The sequence below is a fragment of the Artibeus jamaicensis genome, unplaced genomic scaffold, assembly GCF_021234435.1.
Source record: "Artibeus jamaicensis isolate MK-2021 breed Jamaican fruit bat unplaced genomic scaffold, CSHL_Jam_final contig_1132, whole genome shotgun sequence".
Lineage (NCBI taxonomy): Eukaryota > Metazoa > Chordata > Mammalia > Chiroptera > Phyllostomidae > Artibeus > Artibeus jamaicensis.
In genome coordinates, this window is record NW_026521221.1 from 9,488,546 (window position 1) to 9,515,695 (window position 27,150).

At 38.5% G+C, this 27,150-nt stretch overlaps 1 protein-coding gene across 2 annotated transcripts in view; it reads right to left on the reverse strand.

Moving 5' to 3' along the window:
• TP53BP1 (tumor protein p53 binding protein 1) overlaps positions 1-27,150 on the reverse strand; it is an 85,946-nt gene that overhangs the window by 55,376 nt on the left and 3,420 nt on the right. For both annotated transcript variants that reach the window (XM_037154931.2, XM_037154930.2), the window contains exons 5-11: positions 24,913-25,043; positions 24,188-24,346; positions 23,752-23,881; positions 22,255-22,421; positions 18,248-18,374; positions 17,451-17,545; positions 13,677-13,885 (exon numbers count right to left, since the gene is read on the reverse strand). In XM_037154931.2, coding sequence (XP_037010826.2) covers positions 13,677-13,885; positions 17,451-17,545; positions 18,248-18,374; positions 22,255-22,421; positions 23,752-23,881; positions 24,188-24,346; positions 24,913-25,043 — 1,018 coding nt within the window. The remainder of the gene's footprint in view (positions 1-13,676; positions 13,886-17,450; positions 17,546-18,247; positions 18,375-22,254; positions 22,422-23,751; positions 23,882-24,187; positions 24,347-24,912; positions 25,044-27,150) is intronic.

Here is a 27,150-nt window from a genome sequence, read left to right on the forward strand (position 1 = left end):
GATTGGATGTTTCTTTCTTCCTTCTGGTCCACTCCATTGATTTCAGTCCCAGTTTCCTTCCCATCACTATTGGTTCCCTGTGCATTTTCCTGCATTTCACTTAGTGTAGCTTTCATTTTTTTTCATCTAATTTGTGACCAAAATCAACCAGTTCTGTGAGCATCCTGATCACCAGTGTTTTGAACTGTGCATCTGATAGGTTGGCTATCTCTTGGTCGTTTAAAAGTATTGGCTCCAGGGCTTTGATTTGTTCTTCTGTTTGAGCCATTTTTGATCAGGTCACACCTGTTACGTAGTGAGGGGTGGGGTGTTCACCATGGCGGGGCAACCCATGTCACTGGGTTGTGATGCTGTATGTGAGGGCAGGTCAGAGAGCGAACAATGGCACTTGTTGTGCTCTGTCTTGGATTTCAATACCCTCTGCCGCTTCCCACAAGCAAATTGGGCCCTTGTGATGCTGGTTCCCAGGTGGGTGGGCTTGTGTACATTCTAGGACCCTGAGAAACAGTTTGTCTCTACAGTGAACTTTCCTGTGAGGCTGGGAGTCTCTCCTGGAACCTTTTCAATCAGTGCTTTTAGGCTTTATTTACCATCGCTAAGGCCCTGGGTTGCATGGTCTGTCTCACTGCCCATTTTTGCCTGGTTTTTCTGTGTGCAAATGTGTGTCCACAGTCAGCCAACCACCTGTGCGTTCTGCTTGTTTCCTCCATGCACCCAGGGTCTGCTAGTTCCACGCCGCCTGCGCTCCCAGGTCTGGCAGCCACGCCTTTTTGTGCTCAGATCCTTCTCCACCAGCTGCCAACTCCACCCCTCTTACGGGTCTGGATGAATGGTTGTCAGACTTCCGTATGGTTCAATTTTCTGTCTGTTCTGGTTGTGTTTTGTTTCTAAATCTTTGTTGTCCTTAATTTTGGTCACGCGAGGAGGCACAGTGTTTCTACCTACACCTCCATCTTGGCTGGATGTCCCAGGATAACTGATCATATTTTCATTTATCTGTACATTATACAGCCTCTAAAACAAATATGCTTAATTTTTGTTTCAAAAAATAAGTCACTTTACAAAGGCTCATAAATAAGACATTGCTAATAAAATTATAAGCACATTTTTAAGTATAAAAATCACATAAAATGAAATTAACCACTTTATAGTGAACAATACTGTGCAATCACCAACACCTCTACCTACTTCAAAACATTTCCATCACTCCAACAGGTATTCCCACACTACATCCATTCAGAAGTTGCCCCCCATTATGAATACATTTTTAGCATCTTCAAACTAAATATTGATGTGAATTTCTTTTTTTACAAAATGTTTTTCAACATAATATATAGAGTTTTAGTCAGAGTAAAATTTTAGGGCTAATTAGCCTATCAACAAGCTAGGTTTCTAAAGACTGACTGAAAAAAAAATTTTAAAAGACCACCTGGATATAGCCTCTGGGGGTCTGGCTCCCTAAAAATCCAGTGTTGTGGCTCCCCACAGGCCTGACTGGACTAACAGAGCTACCAGAGCTAGTGAATAAAACCTCCACAGACACCTGGTTGGTGTGGTTCAGTAGACTGAGCACCAACCTGAGGACCAAAAGGCTGCTGTGTAAGGGCACATACCTGGGCTGCAGGTTTGGTCCCCAATCAGGGAGCATATGATGCATCTATGTTTCTCTCCCTTCCTGCCTCCATCTCCCTTCCCCTTTCTCCCTAAAATCAATAAGTATGTCCTCAGATGAGGATAAAAAAAAAAAAAAGACCAACTGGAGAACTGTCAGGACTACACTCAATATGATTCAACCTTAAGTAAAGACCTAAATTCATAGCTTCCAACCAGTCAAAAACTGGTTTCATCTATACAGAGTTTAAGAGCCATTCATACAATTATCTATAATCTGATTTGTTTTCATCCCCAATATTAATACATATATCAAGAATGATAAAAGTGTTAAATATCAAACCATGTTCTACTAATCCTTACCCCATCCCTCCTATCTTGGTGAAAAGTCACAGAAGCTATACAAGTAACAAATATAATACTGCCAGTTCAGATGGGGTAGGTAAATGTTGTGTTCACCTCCTCCCCTGATCACATCAAAATTACAACTATACTACAGAAAAACATCATCACTGACAACTACCTGAAGTCTAGCTGAACAGATGGCCTACAACTAAAGATATAAAGAAGAAGCCATCTCCAGACTGTAGGGAGGGCAAAGACTCAAAACAGGTAGGGCCCACAGCCATGGTGTGGCAATTAAGAATAGAGAGGGCCCTGACTGGGTGGCTCAGTTGGTTTGAGCATCGTCCCATTCACCAAAAGACTGCAGATTAAATTCCCCCATCAGGGCACGTACAAGAGGCAGCCAATTGATCTCTCTCTCACATTGATGTTTCTTTCTCTCTCTCTCTCTCTCCCCTCCTTCCACTCTCTAAAATCAATAAACATATCCTAGGATGAGGATTTTTTTTTAAGAGAATGGAGAGGGATCTCTCCACTACAGAGGTCTCCCCACCCCGAGGAGCAAGGGATCACATCCTGGGGCCACCAGTGCTGGGAAGAGGAGTCTCCATAACATCTACCTGTGAAAGCTAGCAGGGATTGCCTCTGTCCAGTGAGACGGAGAGGTGCTGGAGACCAAGGTGCTCCTTTTAAGGGGCTCATGCACAAACTGGCTCAGAAACTCACACACTCAAAGCCCCAGTGCAGGGGCAGCAGCTCCAAAAGCACCATGGACATGCAGTGAGGAATTAAATTGATTAGTGTCAGGGTAAAAGCTGGAGGGGTAGCAGTCAGGGCAGCTCTCTCCTGGGAGGGAGGTGATGGCAGGTGCCATTGTTTCTTTGTTAAACTCAACTCCCACTCACCCTGCAGAGGTAGGTGGGCACAAAATCTGAACTTTCCTTTTACTTGGCTAACACTATGCACCCTGCCCCGGAGACCTACTGAGACTCCACACCACACAACTCACAGCACCTTCCAGCAGGTCCTCCACAGGAGTAGTTTGCCTCAACTTTTGATGCAGAGTTACCTAAAATCTCTCAGTGGTCCACGAACACTAAACAAGCAACAGCAGGCTTTGGTATGCCCTGTACCTCTAACTGTCCTCCCCTTCCACAGAACAAAGAGTAACCAGTGCTGGCAAGTCTTGGCTTGGAACAAAGCTGTAACTAAGCAGCCTCGAGCCCGGCACAAGTGGTGGCTGACATCAGCTCGCATTGTGGTGAACACCAAAAGGTCCCAAGTCCAGCACACGGAACCAGCCACGGATCAATCTGTAGCTCCTACCATGTATCCCAAGCCCAGTATAAGTGGCTACTGACCTTACTTTGCACAAGAGTCCTTCCCAAAAGGCACCAGGACCCACAAACCAGGTGGCCATCTTCAGACCACACCACGGCACCACCCAAGGTGGTGGTTTTTTAACTCCACAAACAACACACCCCGAGGACAGACTTGGCTGTCACCAAAGCTCCCTAAAGTGACCCCTGCTCTGAGGGATTATCCCCTACAAAATAGCTCATCCACTGTAGTTACAGATGGCCCTCACATCAGTCAGACTAAGAAAGAATGGCACCCACAGACATGCCAATAGCAATGAAGGCTAACCCTACCCCTAACCCTAACACACAACACACACAAGGGACACCTGTGGAGCATAGAGCTCAAGTAACCAAGGAGATAGCACCACTGGACTCCACATGAAACCTACTACATAAGGCCACTCTGCCAAGCCGGGAAGACATAGCAGATCTACCTAATACATAGAAACAAACACAGGGAGTCAGCCAAAATGAGAAGACAAAGAAACATGTCCTAAATGAAAGAACAAGACAAAACTCCAGAAAAAGAACTAAACAAAATAAAGACAGGCAATCTACCAGATACAGAGTTCAAAACACTGGTTATAACAATGACTGTGGGGGAAGAGTAGAGGAACTTAAACAGAAACATAGAAAACAAAAAAGAACTAGTCGGAAATGAAAAATACAATAACTGAAATGAAAACTACATTAGAAGTAATCAGCCTGTGAACCAAAGGGTCACTGGTTGGATTCCCAGTCCAGGCACATGCCTGGGTGTGGGCCAGGTCCCCAGTAGGGGGCCCATGTGAGGCAACCACACATTGTTGTTTCTCTCCGTCCCTTTCTCCCTCCTTCCCTTCTCTCTAAAACTAAATAAATAAAATCCTTTAAAATAAATAAGAAGAAGAAGTAATCAACATCAGATTACATGAAACAGAGGACTGAATCAGCAATCAGGAAGGCAAAGTAGAGGAAAACACCCAATCAGAACAGCAAAAAGAATAAAAGAATTTTAAACAAAAGGATAGGATAAGGGGCCCCTACAACAACATTAAGCATATCAACATTTGTATCACAGGGGTACCAGAAGGAGGAGAAAGGAAGCGAGAGAGCAAGGAATTGAAAACCTATTTGAAGAAATAACAACTGAAAATTTTCATAACCTGAAGAAAATATAGACTTACAAGTCCAAGAAGCACAGCAAGTTACAAACAAGATGAACCTAAAGAGGCCCACACCAAGACACATAATTAAAGATTAAAGATAAGGACTAAAGACAAAAAGAGAATCTTAAAAAACGAGAAAAGCAGTTAGTTACATACAGAAAAACTCCCATTAGACTGTCAGGTGATTTCTCAACAGAAACTCTGCATGTAAGAAGAAACTGGCACAAAATATTCAAAGTGATGAAAAGCAAAGACCTACAACCAAGATTACTCTACCCAGCAAGGCTACTATTCAGAATTGAAGGAAAGACAGATTCTGAGGAAAAACAAATTCTGAAACTGAAGTTCACCACCACCAAAGAAGTATTACAAAAACTGTTGACGAGATTTCCTTAAAGAGAAGGGGAAAAAAGAGCAACATAAATATGAATAATAAAATGGCAATAACTACTTATCTATCAATAATCACTTTAAATGTAAATGGATTAAATGCTCCAATTAAAAGACATAGGGTATCTGAATGGACCAGAAAACAAAGGCTCATACATACGCTGTCAATAAGAGACCCACTTCAGATCCAAAGACACAGATAGACTAAAAGTAAAGAAATAGGAAAAAATCTCATGCAAATGGAAATGAAAAAAGCCAGGGTAGCAATACTTACACCAGAAAAAACAGACTTTAAAACAAAGATTATAATAACAGACATAGAAGGACATTACATGACAATGATAAAGGGATCAATCTAATACAAGGATACAACCCTTAAAAACATTTATGCACCCAACACAGGACCACTTAAATATATAGAGCAAACACTGATGAACATAAAGGGAGAAACTGACAGTAACACAGTCAGTCATAGTAGAGGACTTTGACACCCAACTGACATTAATGGATAGATCTTCCAGGTGAAAATCAAAGAAGAATCAGCAGCCTCAAATGACACACTAGACCACATGGACTTGATACTTTCAGAGCATTTCACACCAATTCAGCAGAGTACACATACTTTTCAAATGCACATGGGACATTTTCCAGGATAGACTACATGCCTGGCCACAAAACAAATCTCAATAAATGTAATAAGACTGATATTACATCAACCATCTCCAACCACAATGGTATGAAACTAGAATTCAATTACAAGAAGAAAACTGAAAAATACACAAACATGGAGGCTAAATAACATGCTACTAAACAATGACTAGGTTGACAATAGATCAAGGAAGAAATTAAGACACTTTGAGACAAATAAAAATGAAAACACAATTACCCAAAAATCAATAGGACACAGCAAAAGCAGTGTATTCATAAGCAATACAGGCCTAACTCAGGAAATAAGAAAAATCTAGTTCCTTACACCTAAATTAACTACAAAAAAAGAACAACAAATAAAGACCAAAGTGAGTAGGAGCAAAGAAATAATAAAGATCAGAACAGAAAAAAAACAAAATACAGTTTTAAAAAATGTAAAAGATTAATGAAAGCAAGAGCCAGTTATTTGAAAAGATAAGTAAGAGTGATACACCCTTAGGCAGACTCATAAAAAAAAAAGAGGGGACCCAAGTAAATAAAATCAGAAATGTAAGAGAAGTGACTATTGACACCACAAAAATACAAGGATTATAAGAAAATATTATGAACAATTATATGCCATCAAATTGGACAATCTGGAAGAAAGCATAAATTCCTAGATACATAATGTCTTCCAAGACTAAATCAAAACCAAACAGAAAACTGAAGCAAACTAATCATACCAACAAAATTGAATCGGTAATCATTAAAGTCACAGCAAAGAAAGTCCTGAACAAATGGCTTCACAGGTGAATTTTATAAAACGTTCAAAGAATTAACACCTATCCTTCTCAAACTACTCCAAAAAACTGAAGAGGAGAGAAAGCTCCCACGCTTATTTTATGAGGCAAGCATTACTTTGATTCCAAGAGCAGGCAAAGACATTACAAATATGTATTTTTTTGTATATGTCTTCCTGGGCAAGAAAAACAAAGAAAAAATAAAATGGGACTACATCAAATTAAAAAATTTTTGTACAGTGAAGGAATCTGCCAACAAAACAAACAACCTACTAAGTAGGAGAATTGCCAATGATATATCTGACAATGAATTAATATCCAAAATACATAAGAAACATAGAACTTAACATCAAAAGACAAAAAACAGCCCTGGCTGGTATGGCTCAGTGGACTGAGTGCTGGACTGTGAACCAATGGGTTGCAGTTTCGATTCCCAGTCAGGGCACATGTCTGGGTTACAGGCCAGGTCCCCAGTAGGGGGTGCGTGAGAGGCAAACACACATTGGTGTTTCCCTCCCTTTCTCCTACCCTTCCCCTCTGTCTAAAAATTAATAAAATCTTTAAAAATAAAAACAACCTTAAAAAAAGACAATCTGATTAAAAAGTGGGCAGAGAACCTGAATACACATTTCTCCAAAGAAGATATACAAATGGCCAATAGATACATGAAAAGATGCTAAATATCACTAGTTATCAGAGAAATGCAAATTAAAACCACAATGAGATATCATCTCACACTTGTCAGAATGGCCATCATCAAGAAATCAACAAACAAGTGTACAAGTGTTGGTGAAGATGTGGAGAAAGGGGAACCCTCATGTACTATTGGGATTATAAATCGGTGCCATTACTATGGAAAACAGTACTGAGATTCCTCAAAAAATTTTTTTGGAAGATTTTATTCATTCATTTTTAGAGAGAGGGCAAGGGAGGAAGAAAGACAGGGAGAGAAACATCAATTGGTTCCTTGTCATAAGTGCCCCTACAGGGACCAAACTCTCAAACAAGTCAGGCAAGTGCCCTGACTAGAGTTCAAACTAGTAACATTTCCCTTTGCAGAATAATGCCCAACCAACTGAGCCACACTTGTCAGAACATCCTCAAAACTTTTTTTTAAAAGCCCTGGCCAGAGTAGCTCAGTTGGTTAGAGCATCATCCCCATATGCCAAATTTGTGGGTTTGACTCCTGGTCAGGGCACATACAAGAATGAACCAATGAATGCATAAATAAGGGGAACAACAAATCAATCAATAAATTTTTTTCATTATTTTAAAAAAGAACAACAACCATACAATGCAGCAATTTCACTTCTGGATATTTATCCAATGAAATCCAAAACCAATTAAAAATATATATGCACCCCTGTGTTCACTGAAGCATTATTTACAATAGCCAAGATAAGGAAGCAACCAGGGTCCATCAATAGACAAATGGATAAAGATGTGGTATCTATATACAATGGAATATTACTCAGCCATAAAAAATAAAATTTCCCCACTTTTGACAATATGGATAACCCTAGAGGGTATTATACTATATATGTGAGAAAGACAAAGACTGTATGATTTCACTTATATGTGGAATCCAAAGAACAAAACAAACATACAAGACAGTAAACTCATAGATATACTTTGAGAACAAACTGATGGTTGCCAGATGGGAGGGGGCATGGGAGGGTGAGTCAAAAGGTAAAGAGATCAAGAAGTACAAATTGGCAGTTATGAAAATAGTCATGGGTCCTGGCTGGTGTGGCTCAATGGATTGAGTGCCAGCCTAAAAATCAAAGGGTCACCGGTTCAATTCCCAGTCAGAGCACATGCTTGGGTTGCAGGTCAGGTCCCCAGTAGGGGGCACATGAGAGGCAACCAGACATCTGTTTCTCTGCCTCCCCTTCTACTTTCCTTCCTCACTCTCTAAAAATAAATAAAATTTTTAAAAATAAAAAATAAAAATAAAAATTGTCATGGGAATGAGAAGTACAGCTATACGGAATATAGTCAATAATACTGCAATAACTATTTCAGATGGGTATTGGACTTACTGGGGTGATTACTTCAGAAGTTATATAACTATCTAATCATTATGCTGTATACCTGAAACTAATGTAATATTACATGTCAACTGTACTTGAAAATAAAAACTTCAATGTAAATTAAAATGAACATATATATTAGGAAAGATTAGCTGTATCCCCATTTTCTCTTGATTAGTAATTATCTCATTATAAATACTTAGATCTGCCCTGGTTAGTGTGGCTCAGTGGGTTGGGCATCAACTCACAAATCAAAAGATCTCTCATTTGATTCCCAGTCAGGGCACGTGCCTGGGTTGCAGGCCAGGTTCCCAGCTGGGGACCTAACAAGAGGCAACTGATTATGTTTCTCCTGCACATCAATGTTTCTCTCCCTCTCTTTCTCCCTCCCATCCCCTCTTGTTGAAAATAAACAAAATCTTTCAAAAATAAATAAGTACATAAATATTTAGATCTTACAACATCAAAGTTATGTAAATTCAGATTCCAATAATCAAGGTACAGGAGAAATAACAGATGTGCGAAGGTTAGTTATTAAGAATAACATATAAAGCCCTGGCTGGTGTGGCTCAGTGGACTGAGTGCCAGCCTGCAAGGCAAGAGATGGCTGGTTCACTTCCCAATCAGAGTGCATGCCTGAGTTGTGGGCCAGGTCCCTCCTTCTATTTCTCCCTCTCCCTCTCTAAAAATGAATAAATAAAATCTTTTAAAAAATAACATGTAAGGAGCTTGAGACATAATGAAAAAAAGTATGAAACTTAAATGATGGAGTTAATTCACACATTTATTTAAACTCTTTTCCAAATCTCTACTAATTGTAAAGGAGTGTTTTTAGAGCATGGATTTTCAAGAAAAAGAGAACAGAAGAAAAAACAACAGCAACAAAATTTTGGAAGAGGATTCATCTATTTAGCAGACTAGTGAAAGCTGAATTCCGAGGCCAGCAGTAAAGAAGTCAAGAAGTAACCCAAATTACACCACAGAACCACCATGCCCAATAAAGATTCAGGACTTGGCAGCAGTGCCAGGTAACTCTGGAAGTGGTGGTAAAGGTAAAGCTAAAAACAGGAGGACTGGTTGGAAGTTCATTTAGGAAGTAGTTCAACTCCCTGATCCTCTCTCTCTCTGACCTACCTCCACCCTAGAAAGAGTAAAATAAAGCATCCCTGAACTGGAGGAAAAGAGGCACAGTTATCAGAAAGTACCACACTGAAAACAGTGAGACTAAATGAAAATTTACATATTAAATGGGAGCTGTACCTGCCTCTCAACATCCCAGTCCTCTTCCATCAACAGACTTCTAAAACAATGACAGCAAACAGACAGGAGATTAAACATTTTTCTGGGGGACCTGACCAAACTGAGACAAATTAAGATACTGACACTAGGAGACCCCCAAAATGGCCCGGCAGATCACACTGCAGTGAATCCCAGAAACAACAAGTACCAAGTACCAGGTCAGAATTTCTAATCAGTATTCTGGTATTTCATTCTTAAGCAGACAATCAAGGATTAGCAGATACTTGAAGAAAGCCTCTAAGGTAGAAATCAAATATCAAAACTAACTCAAATCTATTTGAAGAAATAGTAACTATTCCAGGGAAGAGAAAAAACGATTTTTTCAAAAAAGCTATTTATTACTATCTTAGAGAGAAATGAATGAGTATAACCATAAAATGGACAAAATGCTATTTTAAAGAGAGAGAGAGAGGGGGGAAATTCAGAGAAAAAGTTTTGAAATTAAAAACCTAAGATAAAAAGTAGTAACTAAGAGAAAGGTTAAGAGATTGCTGAACCCAGCAATCACATTTCCAGATATATACAAGAAACATAAAAACATAGTCTACACAAAAACTGCAAGAATGTGCATAGCAGAATCATTCACAATAGCCAAAAAGGGGAAACACCCCAAATGTCCATCGACTGTTAAATGGATGAATAAGATGTGGTATATACATACATACAATGTAGTAATTCAGAATTAAAAAGGAATTGAGTTTTAATACATACCACAACATGAATGAACCATGAAAAAATTATGCTAAATGAAAAATACTAATAACAGAAGACTATGTATTGTATGAATCCACTTATATATAATGTTCAGAACAGGCAAATCCATAAAGACACTAAGTAGATTAGCAGTTGATTAGGGGTGGAAGAAACAAGAGTGACTGCTAATGGGCATGGGGTCTCTTGTGGGGAGAAAGGGGAGGGAAGACTGAAAATAAATAACTGCACAACTTTGTGAATATACTAAAAGCCAGTGGATTGTACATTTTAAAGGGGTGAAAAATGTAGTATGTGAATTATATCTTAATAAAGTTGCTTAAAAATAAAATGGTAGTTGAGGAAATCACCCAGAAAGTTGAACAAAAAAAAGAGAGATAAAAAGTAAGACAAATAAGGAGAAGAGATTAATAAATTAATGTTTGTCCCCGAGTCCCTGAATTGAAGGACTTGAGTTTCTACACTGACAGGGCTTACCATTTCCTCAAAACAATGAATGAAAATAGTTCTATGCCAAGAGTCTGGAAAATTCAGAACACTATGGACAAAGAGATAATCCTACTATACTCCAGTAAGGAAAAAAGATCTCGTAAAGATAAGAATTGTACTAAGCTGCTCACTTCTCAACAGCAACACCAGAAATTTGAAAATATAGTGGAGCAATGCTTTCAAAAAGTTTAAAGGAAAATTATCTCCAACCAACAATTCTAATACGCCTAAAAACCATAAATAACATAACAGATGACAGTAGAGAGCATGCTACTAAAGAATGTCCTCCATCCAAATAAGGGAAAAACCATGCAAGAAGACATACAGCCCAAGAGGAATCCAATATAAAGACAGGTAAGGACAACAGTGGAGGGAAGGCAACAGTTATGCACCTGTCACAGAAGGCAATAATACAGATCAGAAATTAGAAGGCTCCAAATGAGGTTTTTCGAAAACGACAAAGTCTGAGGCCCTGAACAACCTGAAAGGAGATTTTGACAATTAGCAGAAAGCCTAGAGTTAATTTAGTGAGAAGTATATAGAAGTAGATAGATAGAAGTCTAAATAAATTTTAAAAGATAATCATCAATTCCAGAGAAAAAAAGAAATTATGCAAACATGGAAAAATAATCACAATATTCCACAGGCTCTGCTGTGAATAGTTTATAATAATAGTGTTAATAATGATTTAAACAAAATTATAACATTATACTGGAGACAAGGAGAAATAGTTTTTAAAAATTCTAAATGTATGGAAATATAATCATGAAATATAGAATTACATAGGTAAATAATAAGAAAAAGCCTAAATAATTGAAAGTGGTTGTCTCTAAGTAGGGTGGGAAGACAGTGTGTTTAAACTATCTGACTCCTTTTTGGCTTTTTTACAAATGCTTACTGTAAAATCAAACCCAGAACATTAAAACTATACTGTAAAGGTACTCTTCAGAGATTTTTTTTTAAAGGAATAGAGGAATCTTAAATCTGACTAGAGTCATCTTAGGTTCCGGGGACCTTTAGCATCACTCATTTGTCTCAAATTTTCAATGCCAGTTTTATATCTGCCTCTGAAGGACTTTGGTAAATGTTGAAGATGGGGCAATTTCTTCAATAGTGTCTTATTCTTCAAAAAAGTCAGTTTTCCCTTTGTGGCCAGGAATCATTTCCCCAGGTAGTGATACCACAGCTAAGACCTTCATTTCCTTAAAAGCTTTGTTTGGTTACTGATAAATATCTGGTACCTGGTCTCTGATGTCAGCTACCTTTTCTGAAAAATTCTCAGTGCTATGCATCATTGCCTGTAGCTCATCCCTAAATCCTAATGATTCTTTCAAACGATATATGTTCATGTACAACAGTAACAGAAAAACAAAAGTTAAAGAAAATGGTATTTGATGGTTGACCATTCCCTTCATCATTAGGTAACCTTACCTTTACCCTTTCACTGCCAGCAATGACTAACCCTTACGGAGTGTTTTCCACGTGCGACACTACCCTGGACACCTTATATATTAAAGTATATTAAGTCATTTAACCTTCACAACTACCCTGTTAGGTAATATCAATATCCCCATTTGATTTGATAAAGAAAATGAAGCTCAGTTTCAATGGGTCACAAAGATAGTAATGGCAGAGCCAGGAGTTAAGTCCAGCAAGTTCTGGCTCTAGAGTCCTGTTCTTAACCACTCCGCCAAATCACTCCTAATGACTTTCATAAAACAGAATTTTCAGCAAAACAAACATTTTAAAACTCTAGACAGCAATTCAATTTCTTCTTACTGTCTCTTCCTCACTAAATTTATGGTAAATCACTATTCATTTTTTAAAATAAACTTTCATAACAACACCTATAAACTGAAAGGCATGAAAATTCTCCCAATAACACTAAAATAATTCCCCCACTTAAGATCTTATGAGAACAGGCATTTAGAAAGAATATATAATATAGCCACTTAGATTTAGTTAAAGACCTTCAATTCACCATAAATAAAACTTAAATTTCACTTCTTAAATATTTAAATTTAAAATTATACAAATGAGCAGTGTGGCCCAGTGAGTCCCCAGTGTCATCCTGAGAACTGAAAGGTTGCCAGTGTGATCCCTGATCACAGCACATGTCTAGGTGGTGAGCCAAGCCTCTGGCTGGGGGACGTGCAAGACGCAACCAATCAATGATTCTCTTGCACACAGATGTTTCTCTCCCTCTCTTTCTCCCTCCTTTCTCCTCTCTCTAAAAAAAATAATAAAATCTTTTTGAAAATAGGTAAATAAAAATTAAATTACACAAATGAGACTTCAGTTTTTCCTTGCTTTTAGGAGAAAACTAACTTCTCCTTTGAAATCTAAAAACCATCCTGATAAGCTCGGCACAGGAACAATTAAATTATGATACATCCACTCAAAGAAATATTAGGCAAGTTTTAGAAGGATAATATAAAAATGACATAACACTTAAAAATCAATACGACAATGTTAACTACAAATAATGAAAGTTACATGTTCATTACGGACAACTTCATTTTTATAAAATGTAGGCATGTAGAAAGATAAAAATGACAAGTAATTGTATTAAGGTATAAAAATGATTAGTGCCCCCTTTTAATTTTGCAGTAACATTTCCAAAAATTTTAAAGACATAGTATGTGATTTAAACATTAAAAAGAACACCAAGCTGTCCGGTGACTCTGGAAATGTTCTAAGACTAGTTGTGATGACAGTTACATAACTCTGTAAATTTATTAAAACATCACTAAACTATACAGTTAAAATAGGTGAGTTTTATGGTTTATAAGTTATACCTCAATAAGGTTACTCTTTTAAAAATGTTAGGAGAAAAAAATATCTTTCTACAACAACACTCACATGAGAAAACTCTGGCTGGGATGGGACAGGAAGTGACCCAGGAGTGAAGACTGGCGTGCTCTGGGACACTGGTGTTGAGGCTTGTGGTGATATCGTGGGCTCAGGGGGAACAGGGAGGTTTTCTGTCTCCAATGATTCATCACTTTTGAGTTTCTTCTGAAGAGACTCTCTTCTTCCTTCAGATAACACTGACATGTCCATTGGCTCATCTGGTTTAAAGTAGTAAAAACAAATTTAGAAATAAGCACTCATCAACACTACTCATGTTCCAATACCAGTAATAAAAGTTACATTACAGAAATTTCCATCCCTAAAAAAACATTGACCTAATTTTCAGAAAAGTTGACAGATTAATCAACTAGGTCCTACAAGTCTAGTAATACTTACTTTCTTCCAGACTCCCAAAATAGTCAGTTACAGATTAAAATGGAGTTCATCTGGGGATAACCACCCATCCCCAAGAAATGTTAATACTTAGCTCCTCTGAGACTCTTTCCTGATTATGATTCAGTTTTTCATATTTGCATAGGAAAGCCCAAATTAATGGCACCTAATGTAACCATCATATATTCTGCCACAGACCAGTGAACTTATTCACCACTCTACATAAGTATATACACATTTATGAAATCATTATATTTGAGCCCTGGCTGGTGTAGCTCAGTGGATTGAGCACGGGCCTGTGAACCAGAGGATTGCAGTTCGATTCCCAGTCAGGGCACATGCCTGGGTTGCGGACAGGTTCCCTGCAGGCCAGTTCCCTGCAGGGGATGCACTAGAGGCAACCATACATTGATGTTTCTCTCCTTCTCTCCTTCCCCTCTAAAGATAAATAAAATTAAAAAAAAAAAAAAAAGAAATCATTATATTTGCACAAACAATGGCTAGGTGCAGAAAGATGGGTGCCAGGACAAAAAAAAAAAAAGAAGAAAAAAAATCTACCAATACCAATCAACACTGATTTACCAAAACACTAAGTACAAGACACTAATCTTGAGACATTGCTTAGGAGGGAAATATGCACAAAACCCTGTTTTCCACAGTATATTACCCACCTGAAGGCCATCGGCATCTTCCTCAGAGCCAGCCTGGCTAACTAGGTATTTGATTCATCAACCCTTTTCCCTGTCTTACAACTTGACCCCAAACAGGCTTCCTCTGGACCAGTGATTTTCAACAGGTACGCCACAAGAATTTTTCAAACATGCAATACCTGACTATTTAGTCAGGGGCACTGACCTCTTTTCCCTTAGACTGCCAAGTAAAAAGATGAAAACAGCCAACACAACAATAGCCATCCAATGTGAATGCCCTGTCTTGAACCATAAATGTATAGGTCATATAATAGAGTTGCATTTTATTGGTCATGCTGCATAATAAGGTTGCACCTTATTAGTTAATTCATGGAAACAGAAATCCTTATACACAAGTGGAGGCACCTGTTATTTTAGAAAGTCACTTTGGAGCGAAAAGGGTAGGTAATTCAATCAAAATTATAGCTATTTTTGGTCAGATGAGCAAAAAAAATATTTTGGGATGTGTCACAAAACTTTACTGATTAGTTATGCGTCCCACGAGATGAAAAAGGCTGAAAAATCACTGCTCTAGACCACTCTCACAAACCTCCTCTGCCCTGATCTTTCTTACCATGACAAAGCACTTATGAAGGGCTTATTGTTCTAAGCACTACAAATGAAAAGGCTTCAGATTAATAATCTTAGCAAAAAAACAAAAATACAAAAAGTGTACATACTCCTACAAATAATTATACACAAATATTCAGAAAATATTGTGTGTAATAAGCAAATACATTCAATCTAAAATACAACTGACAAGGGAAAATTTAATAGATTATTTGAAAACCAAAGTACTCTGAATCATATACATAAAATGATCCCAAGTATGTAAAGATACCTCTTTATATTTATGCATAGAAAATATTCTGAAAGGGGCCCCGGCTGGTGTAGCTCCATGGATTGAGCATGGGCCTGTGAACCAAAGGGTCCCCAGTTCAATTCCCAGTCAGGGCACATGCCTGGGTTGCAGGCCTGGTTGTCAGTAGAGGGGTGAACAAGAGACAACGACACATTGATGTTTCTCTCCTTCTCTTTCTCCCTCCCTTCTCCTCTGTCTAAAAATAAATAACATCTTTAAAAAAATAACTCTGAAAAGAAATATATCCAAATACTAATTATAGTTATATCTGAATTGTGGTATCATAAGTGATTTTTATTTTCTTCTCCTTACTTTCCTATATGCTTTCCAAACTTTCTACAATGAATACAGGCATACTTCCTTTTATTACACTTTGCTTCACTGCGCTTCACAGAGGTTTCAATTTTACAAATTGAAGGCACACCCTCAACCAACAAAAAGACTACAACTCACTTTATTACAATATTTTACTGCAATATTCACTTTACTACAATGGGCTAGAAGTGAACCTGTAGTATCTCTGAGGTATGCCTGTATTAATTACATTTACTGTCAGGGAGAAAGCATTTTCAATATAGTTATTTTTATATATTCACATTACAGATAGAAGAAATGGTTCTAAATATAAATCAAATATAACTTACATTAACAGGAGTTTTTGTAGAAGAGATGCACTTTTATTATTTTAGTGAAGATATCACTTACCATGTTATGCTTAGAATACTGTATTAGTCCATTTGGAAACCTACAACTGATTTCAAGAGAAAACAACCAGACACAAAGTTTGTGGCAGAAGAAAGTCTAAAATTAAATTCTGCCATGGGTAAATTACACCTGAAAAACAGTTAAATATATTTCTATATTTATATCACTTAACAGGAGAGACAGTAGAATATCAGAGGAGGCATACACGTGACAGCTGTGGAGGCAGCTGCCTGAGTTCAAATCCTGCCTCTATTACTTATTAGTCGTGAGATCTCTCTGTGCCACCATTTCGTCGCCTATAAAATGGGAAAGTAACACCTACTTCTTAAAATTGTTGTAAAGATTTCATGATAAAAGCCAAAAAGAAGCACCTAGAACCAAAAAAGAAGAGTGTTTGGCATACACTAAGTATTCAATAAACATTAGCTCTTGTACCACTATTAGTGTGAAAGGGAGAAAAATCATGGAATTTATTGGGAAGACTTTGCAGAAATTTAGGAATATCTTGAATGACTGGATAGGAGACTAGGACTGAGCAAAAGAAGTTGAGATAATGAGATAACTCAAATAAAAAGGAAAACTTTCCTATGAATAAACTAGGTCCTAAAAGGAGGAAGTGAATGAAGTCAAAGTTTCTACCATCTGCTCCTAGACACTCTTTGACAAAAATTCCTTTGATAATAGTAAAAATAACCTATAAAAAACAGAAGAAACAATTTTTGGTTCCCTCTCACCAATAACATGTGAACGTGTTGCTGGAAACAACTGGCCATTAGTAATAAACCCCGTTCTTCATTATACTAAGTAGTTTAACTTTAAAAACCTAAAAATTTTTCCCTTACAGATCTTTTTACAAAGTCAACAATACAAAAATCTCAAAAGAATCGGTGCAAGAAAAGCTAAGAACTGAGGAGAGCACTTTACACTAGGCCACATCCCTAAAGGTAGGTAAGACAGACACGAGTCTTATGGAACAGTTGAGGTCACAGTGTAATAACATATAAAGGAAACAGTAAATTACACAAGGCAGAAGTACTGCTCTTCTTCTAATCGAAGATCAACAGACAGATCAGAAACCCCCCTCTCCCTCCCTTCCCCTCTAAATAAAAAAAAAAAAAAAAAAAGAAAACTCACCTTTTCTTCCTTCTTGCTCTGTGGGACTGCTAGGAACAATAAATGGGGTAGATCGGAAAGCATCAGGGGAAGGAGCAACAAGATCTGAGGAATTCCTTTATATAAAGAGAAAATCACAGATTATTTGACTACAGCTACAGTTTTGCATTTGTTACTTACATTTTAATGACAAAAATATCTAAGCCATCCAGACAAATATTTACTTGCATTTCTCTCAAAAAACTACCTGAGGCAGGTGGAAGAGCCATGAATAATACGGTAATAACTACTTCTCACAGTAGACATACCCAAAATTAGGCCATATGACTATAAGAGAAAGTAAATGATCAGACACAAGGACATGACTGAAAAGCAGATGAGAAAGTACTAAAAAATAACTCATCTGCAGATTTGAGACGAAAAATATTTACTCCATTTTTACCTATTACAAAGATCATGCACATTTTATTTAAAAAAACAAATCTCCTTGTGCTAACACAGAGATAAAGAAATCCAACTACTGTCAACTCTAGTATAACTCATCCTCCACCCCTGTTAAATGGGAAGAACTGCTAGTCAAACAAGAGCAGGATACTTGTTCTGGATACCTAACAATCTCTAAGTACCTGGGCAGCTTCTTCCCTGGTGAAACCTTTGGGCTACTATTATAAAATCACAGAATGGGAAAGCAGAGCTACCTACCTTCAACAGTTCTGCTAAGTTCTTACCCCAAAATTCCAAAGCCCAGAGTTCTAAAGCCAAAATTCTTAAGACCCTCAGGCACATTTCCCTGGCAGAGCTAATTTAGGCTTACTTACGAGGAAAGGCTCTCCTGAACAAGGGACCTCTGACCAGAGAGGTGCAGGAGATGCAGAGTGGTGGCAGGTGTGGAAGCCAGAGAACAGCCACCTTCTTCCTTTGAAGGAGTACAGCAACCATCAGAGGCTGTTGAAAAAAAAATCTAGTTGCATTTACTTCTCAGATTGACATTACTGAGTTGTCAAAAAAGAAAAAAAGAAAAAAAACACTCTGTACTGCAAAGAGTAATAGGCACGTTTCCAACAATGTTCCAAGAGGGCAGAAACTGTTTTCCAACTGTAGCACAATTAATGGAATGTCATGCTGACACAAATCATGGGGGGGGTGTCATTAACTCTCCCCCTCCCAACAAAATTATGGGTTTCTATAATAACGAACTGACAGAAAGAACTCCTTGGTCCTTTCTGTCATGATTGAAGCTTGAAGAGGCTAGAATCCTGATACCTCTGCTTGGCCACTCTTCTTTCTGGTGAAGCTTCTATTATAAAACAGCAAGCAAGACTTTTATTTCAAGGTCTGCCTAAGGTGAAGTAAGCTCATGGCATAATACAGAAATGGGGGAAGTCAAATCAATGCTATGACATGAATGCAGCAATTTTCATTATTAGAACATGAGCCTATTAAAAAGGAGACAAAAAATACTAACACATTAGTAAAAAGATATATGAACAGCCAATACTGATTTATATTATGAAGAGTCTTCTTTGGTCCCTTCTTAGCAATAGTTGGAAGATCAGCTACATTAATCCCAAGTATGAAGGAATTTCTTAAATACCTTATAGTTTTAGTGAGGACCAAAAAAGATTTCTTAGTGACCCTATGAATGTCTTACACACATTCACAGTTTAGTAAAGGAACAGAACCCTTTCTTCCTCCCTCCTTACAACCAACACATTACAGGAGATCCTCCAATAATGTCATTTCATTCAACATTATTTCATTATTATATTGGTGGGATGTCCTATGAACTTAACTCTTGTTTATATCAATTAGCCTATGCTAAAATTGGTTTTGTTACATGCTGTTTCACTTAAAATCACAGAACCTATCAACATTGAAGATATTTTCACTAGTTATTACCGGAGCTTTTTAACTCTGTAAGGTGACAGAATGGGGGACTGTGAAGGTTAACAATAAGCGAAAAAAATACGATTCTAGTCTTTGAAGTTTTACGTTCTTTCTGCTAAACCACAACTTCCTATTTGTGGTAGATGAACTAACAAACAGATGAGTAAGTTCACTGTAAGCCAGGTGAATATGAAAAACTTATACTTAATTATATTAAAGATTTGGAGACCTATAATGGCGGAAACAGCTAGTCTGTCCATAATTATTCAATTTACTATATTAGCTATTATTCCTCAATATCTCCATTCCCAAAAGAGAGAGAAAATTATGTTAAAATATTAAATAGCAATCATTCCCAAAAAGCCCTTCTCATTAATCAGCTAGAAACATACTTTCCTTCCATATCCCAAACAAGACTGTATACCAGCCCAGTCCAGATGGCTCAACTGATTGGAGCATCATCCCATACACCAAAAGGTTGCAGGTTCAATGCCCAGTCAAGACACATTACCTAGGACTTCCGGTCAAGATGGAGGCATAGGTGAAAACACTGTACCTCCTCACACAACCAAGTTTATGAACAACAAAGATTTAAAACCAGAACACAACCATAACAGAGAGAAAATTGAACTGTACCAAAGTCCGACAATGAGCCATTCATACAGACCAGTAAAAGGGGCAGAGTCGACGGCTGGCACAGCAGGGTCGAGGCAGGAAAAAGCAGCCGGAATGATCCAGGCACGCAGGCAGCAGTTGTCAGATCCCAGGCGTGGGGTGGCAACAGGCAGACCCAGTGAGGGCAAAAGGGAGCTAGCTGACTGTGGTCAAACATTCGCACGCAGATAAACCAAGCAAAGGGGAGAGCAGTGAGACAAACTGTGCAATCCAGGGCCCCAGTGCCAGAAAATAAAGCCGAAAAGCACCAATTGGAAAAACTTTCAGGGGTCAAGGTGCCAGACAGGCTCCCAGGCTCACAGAAAGTTCATTGGAGAGACCGACAGGGTTCTGGAGGGTGCACAAACCCACCCAACCGGCAACCAGCACCAGAAGGGCCCAACTTGCTTGTGGGAAGTGGCAGAGGGGACAGAAATCCGAGAGAGAGCAGAAAAAATGCACCTGCTCCTCTCTGACCCTGCCCCCACATACTGGATCAAAACCCAGCAACTGGGTTGCCCCACCCTGGTGAACACCTAAGGCTCCACACCTCATATGTAACAGGTGCAAACAGACCAAAACATTATGGCTCAAGCAGAACAGCTCAAAGCCCCAGAGCCAATACTTCTAAGAGACAAATAGATAGCCAACCTATCAGATGCACAGTTCAAAACACTGGTGATCAGGATACTCACAGAACTGGTTGATTTTCGTCATAAATTAGATGAAAAAAAGAAGGCTAAACTAAGTGAAATGAAGGAAAATGCACAGGGAACCAATAGTGATGAGAAGGAAACTGGGACTAAAATCAATGGAGTGGACCAGAAGGAAGAAACAACCAAACAGAAAAGAATGAAGAAATAAGAATTCGAAAAAATGAGGAGAGGCTTAGCAACCTCCAGGACATCTTTAAACGCTCCAACATCCGAATTATAGGGGTACCAGAAGGGGAAGAGGAAGAGCAACAAGTGGAAAACTTATTTGAACAAATAATAAAGGAGAACTTCCCCAATCTGGCAAAGGAAATAGACTTCCAGGAAGTCCAGGAAGCTCTAAGAGTTCCAAAGAAGATGGACCCCAGGAAGAACACACCAAGGCACATCATTATTACATTAGCCAAGACTAAAATGAAGGAGAGAATCCTAGAAGCAGCAAGAGATAAGGGAACAGTCACCTACAAAGGAGTGCCCATCAGACTGTCAGCTGATTTCTCAAGAGAGACCTTGCAAGCAAGAAGGGGCTGGAAAGAAGTATTCCAAGTCATGAAAACCAAAGACCTACATCCAACACTGCTCTATCCAGCAAAGCTTTCATTTAGAATGGAAGGACAGATAAAATGCTTCTCAGATAAGATCAAGTTCAAGGAGTTCATCCTCACCAAGCCCTTATTATATGAAATATAAAGGGACTTATCTAAGAAAAAGAAGATAAAAAAGATGAACAGTGAAAGGACAGCAAACTCACAGTGATTAACAACCATACCTAAAACAAAAGCAAACTAAGCAGACAGCTAGATCAGGAGCAGAACCATAGAAATGAAGATCACATGGAGGGTTAGCAACAGGGAAGTGGGAGGAGGAGAAGGGGGGAGAAAGTACAGAGAATAAGTAGCATAGACGGTAGGCAGAAAACAGACAGGGGGAGGGCAAGAATAGTATGAGAAATATAAAATCTAAAGTACTTGTGACACATGGACATGAACTAAAGGGGGGGATTAGGGTGAGGAGGTGTGCAGGGTGGAGGGGAATGAAGGAGGGAAGAGGACAACTGTAATGGCATAATCAATTAAACATATTTTTTAAAAAAGACACATTACGTAGGTTGCTGGTTCAATCCCCTGTTGAGGTGCACACAGGAAGCAATTAATTGATGTTTCTCTCTCACATCGATGTCTCTCTCTCTTTCAGTAAATATACCCTCAGATGAAAATTAAAAAAACAAAGTCTGCATACCATAAACTGCCTTCTAACTTAAACAGTAGCCTCAAAACAGAAATAAAAAGTTTGTAACTTTGGAGAAGAGGAGCTATATACCAACTAGTTACTCTTTATTTTTTGTATTTTTTATCTGAGAGAGAGAAGGGAGGGAGAGAAGGGAAAGAAAGAAGCATCAGTTTGTTGCATCACTTATTTGGATTAATACATAATCCACATTAATATATGTATTAATTGGTTGATTCTTATATGTGCCTTGACCAGGGATCTAACCTGAAACCTTGGCTTATCGGATGACACTCTCCCCAAGTGAGTACCTGTCCAAGGCCACAACTAATTACTCTTTATACCTGTTTTATTGCTCTGGTCAAACAAGTCTTCCTGAGTTGACAAAGCCTCAGGCTCTGGTGGCTTCTGAATCTGTAGTCCATCTTTCAGAAGTTCTGGAGCAGGTGTTTGTTCTTTTGTTTCCACAGCAGTAACAGATACTTTGGGGCTAGGAGGCAAGTGTTCTGACCTAGGAGAGTCGCATCACCAGAAGAAAAAGTTGCTATGTTAAATATTTTCATCTTTGAGCTGAGAAACTTTTCATTTTAATAATTTCAAATTTTCAGTAGCTCTAGTCTATATAACTACTTACTGATAATGAAGTAAGATACTAGATAAAGATACAAAGCCTCGGTCCATTTCAAAACCTGTCTCAGTTTCTCACACAGCAGTACCTCCTTTCCACCCTGCTCACTGCTGTGCTACACAAGATTACTGAGGAGGGGTTTAGGGATTTGTGTGACATATGCTATTATCTATTCATGCATGAAGGATTCTGATCCAGACCACAACAATGCCAGTTCTACCAATGACCTTCCAAATAAAGGACCTGTGTGTGAACTAACCTCCATACTAGTGCCACACACGTTATCTTAGGCTGGCCTTTTTCCATTTAATCTACTCAATCGAAGCCCAAACCAAGACTCCACACCCATACTATTCACACATGGAAGACATTCAATGCTAACCCACTTTCCAGAGATTTATGAAGTTCACCTACCCTGCCACTCCGGAGAGCAAACAGGATAGCAAAACTAGCTAGTGTGCAACTTCCTAAAGAAAAGCCTAAAAAGCCACCCCCGGTTAAGCTGAATGTTTTGCATTAGAAAGAGAACTTCTCTTGGTATCCAACTTTATTCAGGACTCCAGGACCACATTCCCCACTGTTTCTATAGAAAGAAGTAACAAGTAATACTGAATGCTTAGTCATCCCACCCCAAATTGGAAGTATCTCACTTTTCCTCTGCCATATCCAAACTTCAGCTGTCGACCAGAGGCAATGCTCTTTTGGAGACAACAATCACAACAGGCAGAACAGAGATATACTGACCAATTCCTACCAAGCAAGGATTTAGGAAAATAGTATCTCCCTACATTTATATCATAAACTACCAAACGCATGATACCTGAAGACCTAAAGGAATTTGGGCACTCAAGTACAGAGACAGTCAACTTTCAAATATAATACCCGGGTGACTCCTTACAACACTAGAGAGGCTAGAATACCTCACACAGCAAGACAGTACCTCTGTGGACAAAGATCAAAGAGGAAGAGTAGCAATCAAAGATTAAGGAGTCATGCTTATAGTTACAGCAGCAATGAAATGGCTTTGTAATGTGCCTAAAGGTGATTCAATGTTTCTACTGGACCAAAAATATGCTCAGAATGGCAGGGGATGGGAGGCTGGTTGCTGAAATCAACAATTTCTGAAAATGTTTCCTCCTGGCCAGGTGAAATGAGTACAACCCTACAGCAGAAACCTAAAAATACTTTCTAGCAGGAACATGGGATGGGTTACCTTGCCACTGGTGGATTTTGCTCTTCCACCGTATGTATGTCCTTACTGGGCTGTGCCACCACAGGGGATTCCTCGCTAGGTTGTTCTGCCATGGAGCCATCTTCATTGGATTGTTCTTCATGCTTAATTCCTTTAAGTTTTAGAAGAAGACAGAAAGGAGATATTTAATTTTCCAAAGTAGTAGAAGCTTTTGTAAAGGTAAAGGTTTTAATAGAAATCCAATTTGAAAAAATACGTATTTTCCAAAAAAGGAAAATAATAACCCACTTACAAAAAACCTTAATCTGCAAGCCATCAACTAACAAGTATTTGCCAGACAACTATGAAACCTTCCTATATTAATGTAGATTATATTAACTGTAAGATGTTATCAAGGAAAGAAGAATAGCTCTAGCATGGAAGGAAAACTCCAAAAGCCAGAAAACATGTTTCATACCAATATTAGCATCCACACCAGATAGCCTAGGATAGCCGGGGTTGGTGGTTGCTGACTGTAGAGGCGCTCTGTCTACTTCATATGGCACAGTTTGTTCCTCAACATCCTGGCTCTGGGAGAGTTCCAGAACCCCAAAGCCCAACTGTGATGAGGCAGGATCTAGGAACAAAACCCAAAGAAATTAAATAACATCCCACAATATCATGCAGTAGGCAAGGTACTGTCCCTTAGCAAAACAAGGTCAAGTTAAGTGCTTGAAATCAAAGCCCTGCCCCCAAAACTTTCAAAATAAAATTAAGAATAAAGCACTAAAAGGGAAGGTAAAAATGTGTAATGAAGCAAAAAATGCCTATTATATAACCTCACAAGCACCAAACATGGTAGACTATGTCTACTTTCCGAAGATATACATAAACTTGTACACTCAACAACTCAACGTACTTCCAACCCCACAAAGCATATATTCCAAAAAATATTTCATTACAATAGGAGGAAGAGACGATATGCATGTTTGCAAACAAGTGATTAGGAGGAAGAGTCAATATGATCTACTAATTTATGAACACCAAATTAGTAGAGATATCTTAGACTACTAGCACATTTCTTAATGACTACGCTCAATTTAATGACAAATCTATAACCTGATAAAAAGAAATGTACTATCTGTATGCTCATATTAAAGGGACTTGCAACAATCTACTATTCTGAAAAAGGCATAAAGCTACCTTCGGCACCAAGGGAGTGTGTGGCATTATCTGGTGTATCTTCTTCCTTTTCTCCTTTCTCCTTCTCTTCTACCTCTTCTTCATTCTCTTCCCCCTCAGGAGGAGCAGGCACAAATGACAGTCCCAAAACGCTACACAGCAGAAAGACACAAGCATATGTTCACAGACAGGTTGGGACACTTTGTTCAAAACACTCTGAATTTTATTGTTGACTCCCCACACACCAACCACCTCTTAAGCAAATTTGAAAAAGTAAAAAACCTCATCCCAATAGTATTTCTTTTCTAAAGACAAGTATCAAAAAGGTTAACAACTCAAAAGACAGTGTACAAAATTTAAGGAATACAATTATTAAAGAAAAAGAACAAACACTTGAATTTTACCTTTCTCCGAAAAGATATGAGAAGGGCTAGAAAAATCTTGCACTCGAGAATTACTGACAAGTGACAAGAATGTGTGCATGAGATGTGTAGGAAAGGTGTTAAAAAATACACCTATTAAAGCAAACAGTTCATAAAAATACTATAGCAAAAAATCTTAGAACACAAACATAGAACCAGAGTATCTGAATAAAATACAGGTAAGACGCCTATGTATTTTTTAAAAGATCATATCACAGGTCAAAAAACATAATAAACAAAAGTAAGGTCCTATATGTAAGGGTAGCTCAGTTAGTTGGAGCCTCATCCCTATATGCCAGTTGCAGGTTCAATCCTTGATCAGGGCACAAAGGGTCAACCAATGCACACATAAATAAATGGAACAACAAATTGATATTCCTCTGTCTGTTTCTTCCTCTCTCTCTAAAATCAATAAATAGCTATGACTGGTGTGGCTCAGTGGATTGGGTGTCATCCCACAAACCAAGAGGCCGCCTGTTTGATTCCAGTCAGGGCGCATGCCTGGGTCACAGGCCAGGTCCCCAGTTGGGGGAAGGTGAGCACAATGGATCGATGTCTCTCTCCCTCTTCCTATCTCCCTCCCCATCTCTCTAAAAAATAAATTCTTAAAATAAAAAATAAAATGATGCAGAATAATGTACAGAGTTAGCCCTTGGTATCCATGGATCTCCACTCATGGATCGAAAATACTGTTTTCTACCTGCAGTTGGTTGAATCCACAGGATAGGAAAAACTGACTACATTTACTAAAAAAAAACAAAAACCTCTGCATATAAGTGGACACACGCACACATTTCAAACTCATGTTGTTCAAAAGCCAAGTATAGAACATTACCTATACAACTAGGAGGACCAGATGCATTCATGACCTTGAGAAATATAGGAAAAGAAACTACAAGAGCAAATATGACAAAAAGCAGAAAATGAAAGCCAGCACAAATCACACATCTTGGATCTTCACCAGTCTCTTTCAGTGGTTTTTCTTCATGTCCCTGACCTCTAAATGCTAATAACACCCAGTGAGTCTTTGGACCTCTCTGCTCCACCTATACTCACATCCTTAGCAATCATATTCAGATTCATGGCTCTGGATATTATCCATATATTTATGACTCTGCAATTTAAAGCTCCAGGTTAAACCTTCCCCCCATGCTCCAGACTTGTACATTGCCAACTACCTCCAACTGGCAACTGAAAAGGCAACTTGCCCTGGCCGGTGTGGCCCAGTAAGTTGGAATGTCATCCCGTACACTGAAAAGTTGCAGGTTCAATTCCCAGTCAGAGCACATGCCTAGCTAGGTTACGGGTTTAATCACTGGTCAGGGAGCCTACAAGAGGCAACTGATCAATGTCTGAGTTACACTGATGTTTCTCTCCCCCCTCTCTGAAAATCAATGAAAAAAAAATGTCCTCAAGTTAAGAAGGGAGGAAGGGGAGGGGGGAAGGGAGGGAGGGAAGGAGGGACAGCTCAACTTTAATTTGTTTAAAACTGACCCCCTCCTGCAGTTCATCTCAATTAACAACTCCATTCTCCTACTTCTCAAACCAATAACATAGGATCATTGTTACTCCTTTACTCTCATATTCAATGTCTTTGAACCTGTTTTCAAAAACCTAGAATCTCACTGCTCTTCCATTCATTTCTGTCTCACCACTGTCATATTTTGACTAAATTATTTCAATAGTCTCCTAGTTGGTCTTCCTGCCTCTGCCTTTGCTCCCCCTTCGGTCTATTCTTTTTATTACTATTATTTTATTTAAATAGCTTCTTTTATTTCATTTTCCCAGCTTTACTGAGGTATACTCAACAAACAAAATTTATATACCCTTCAGACTA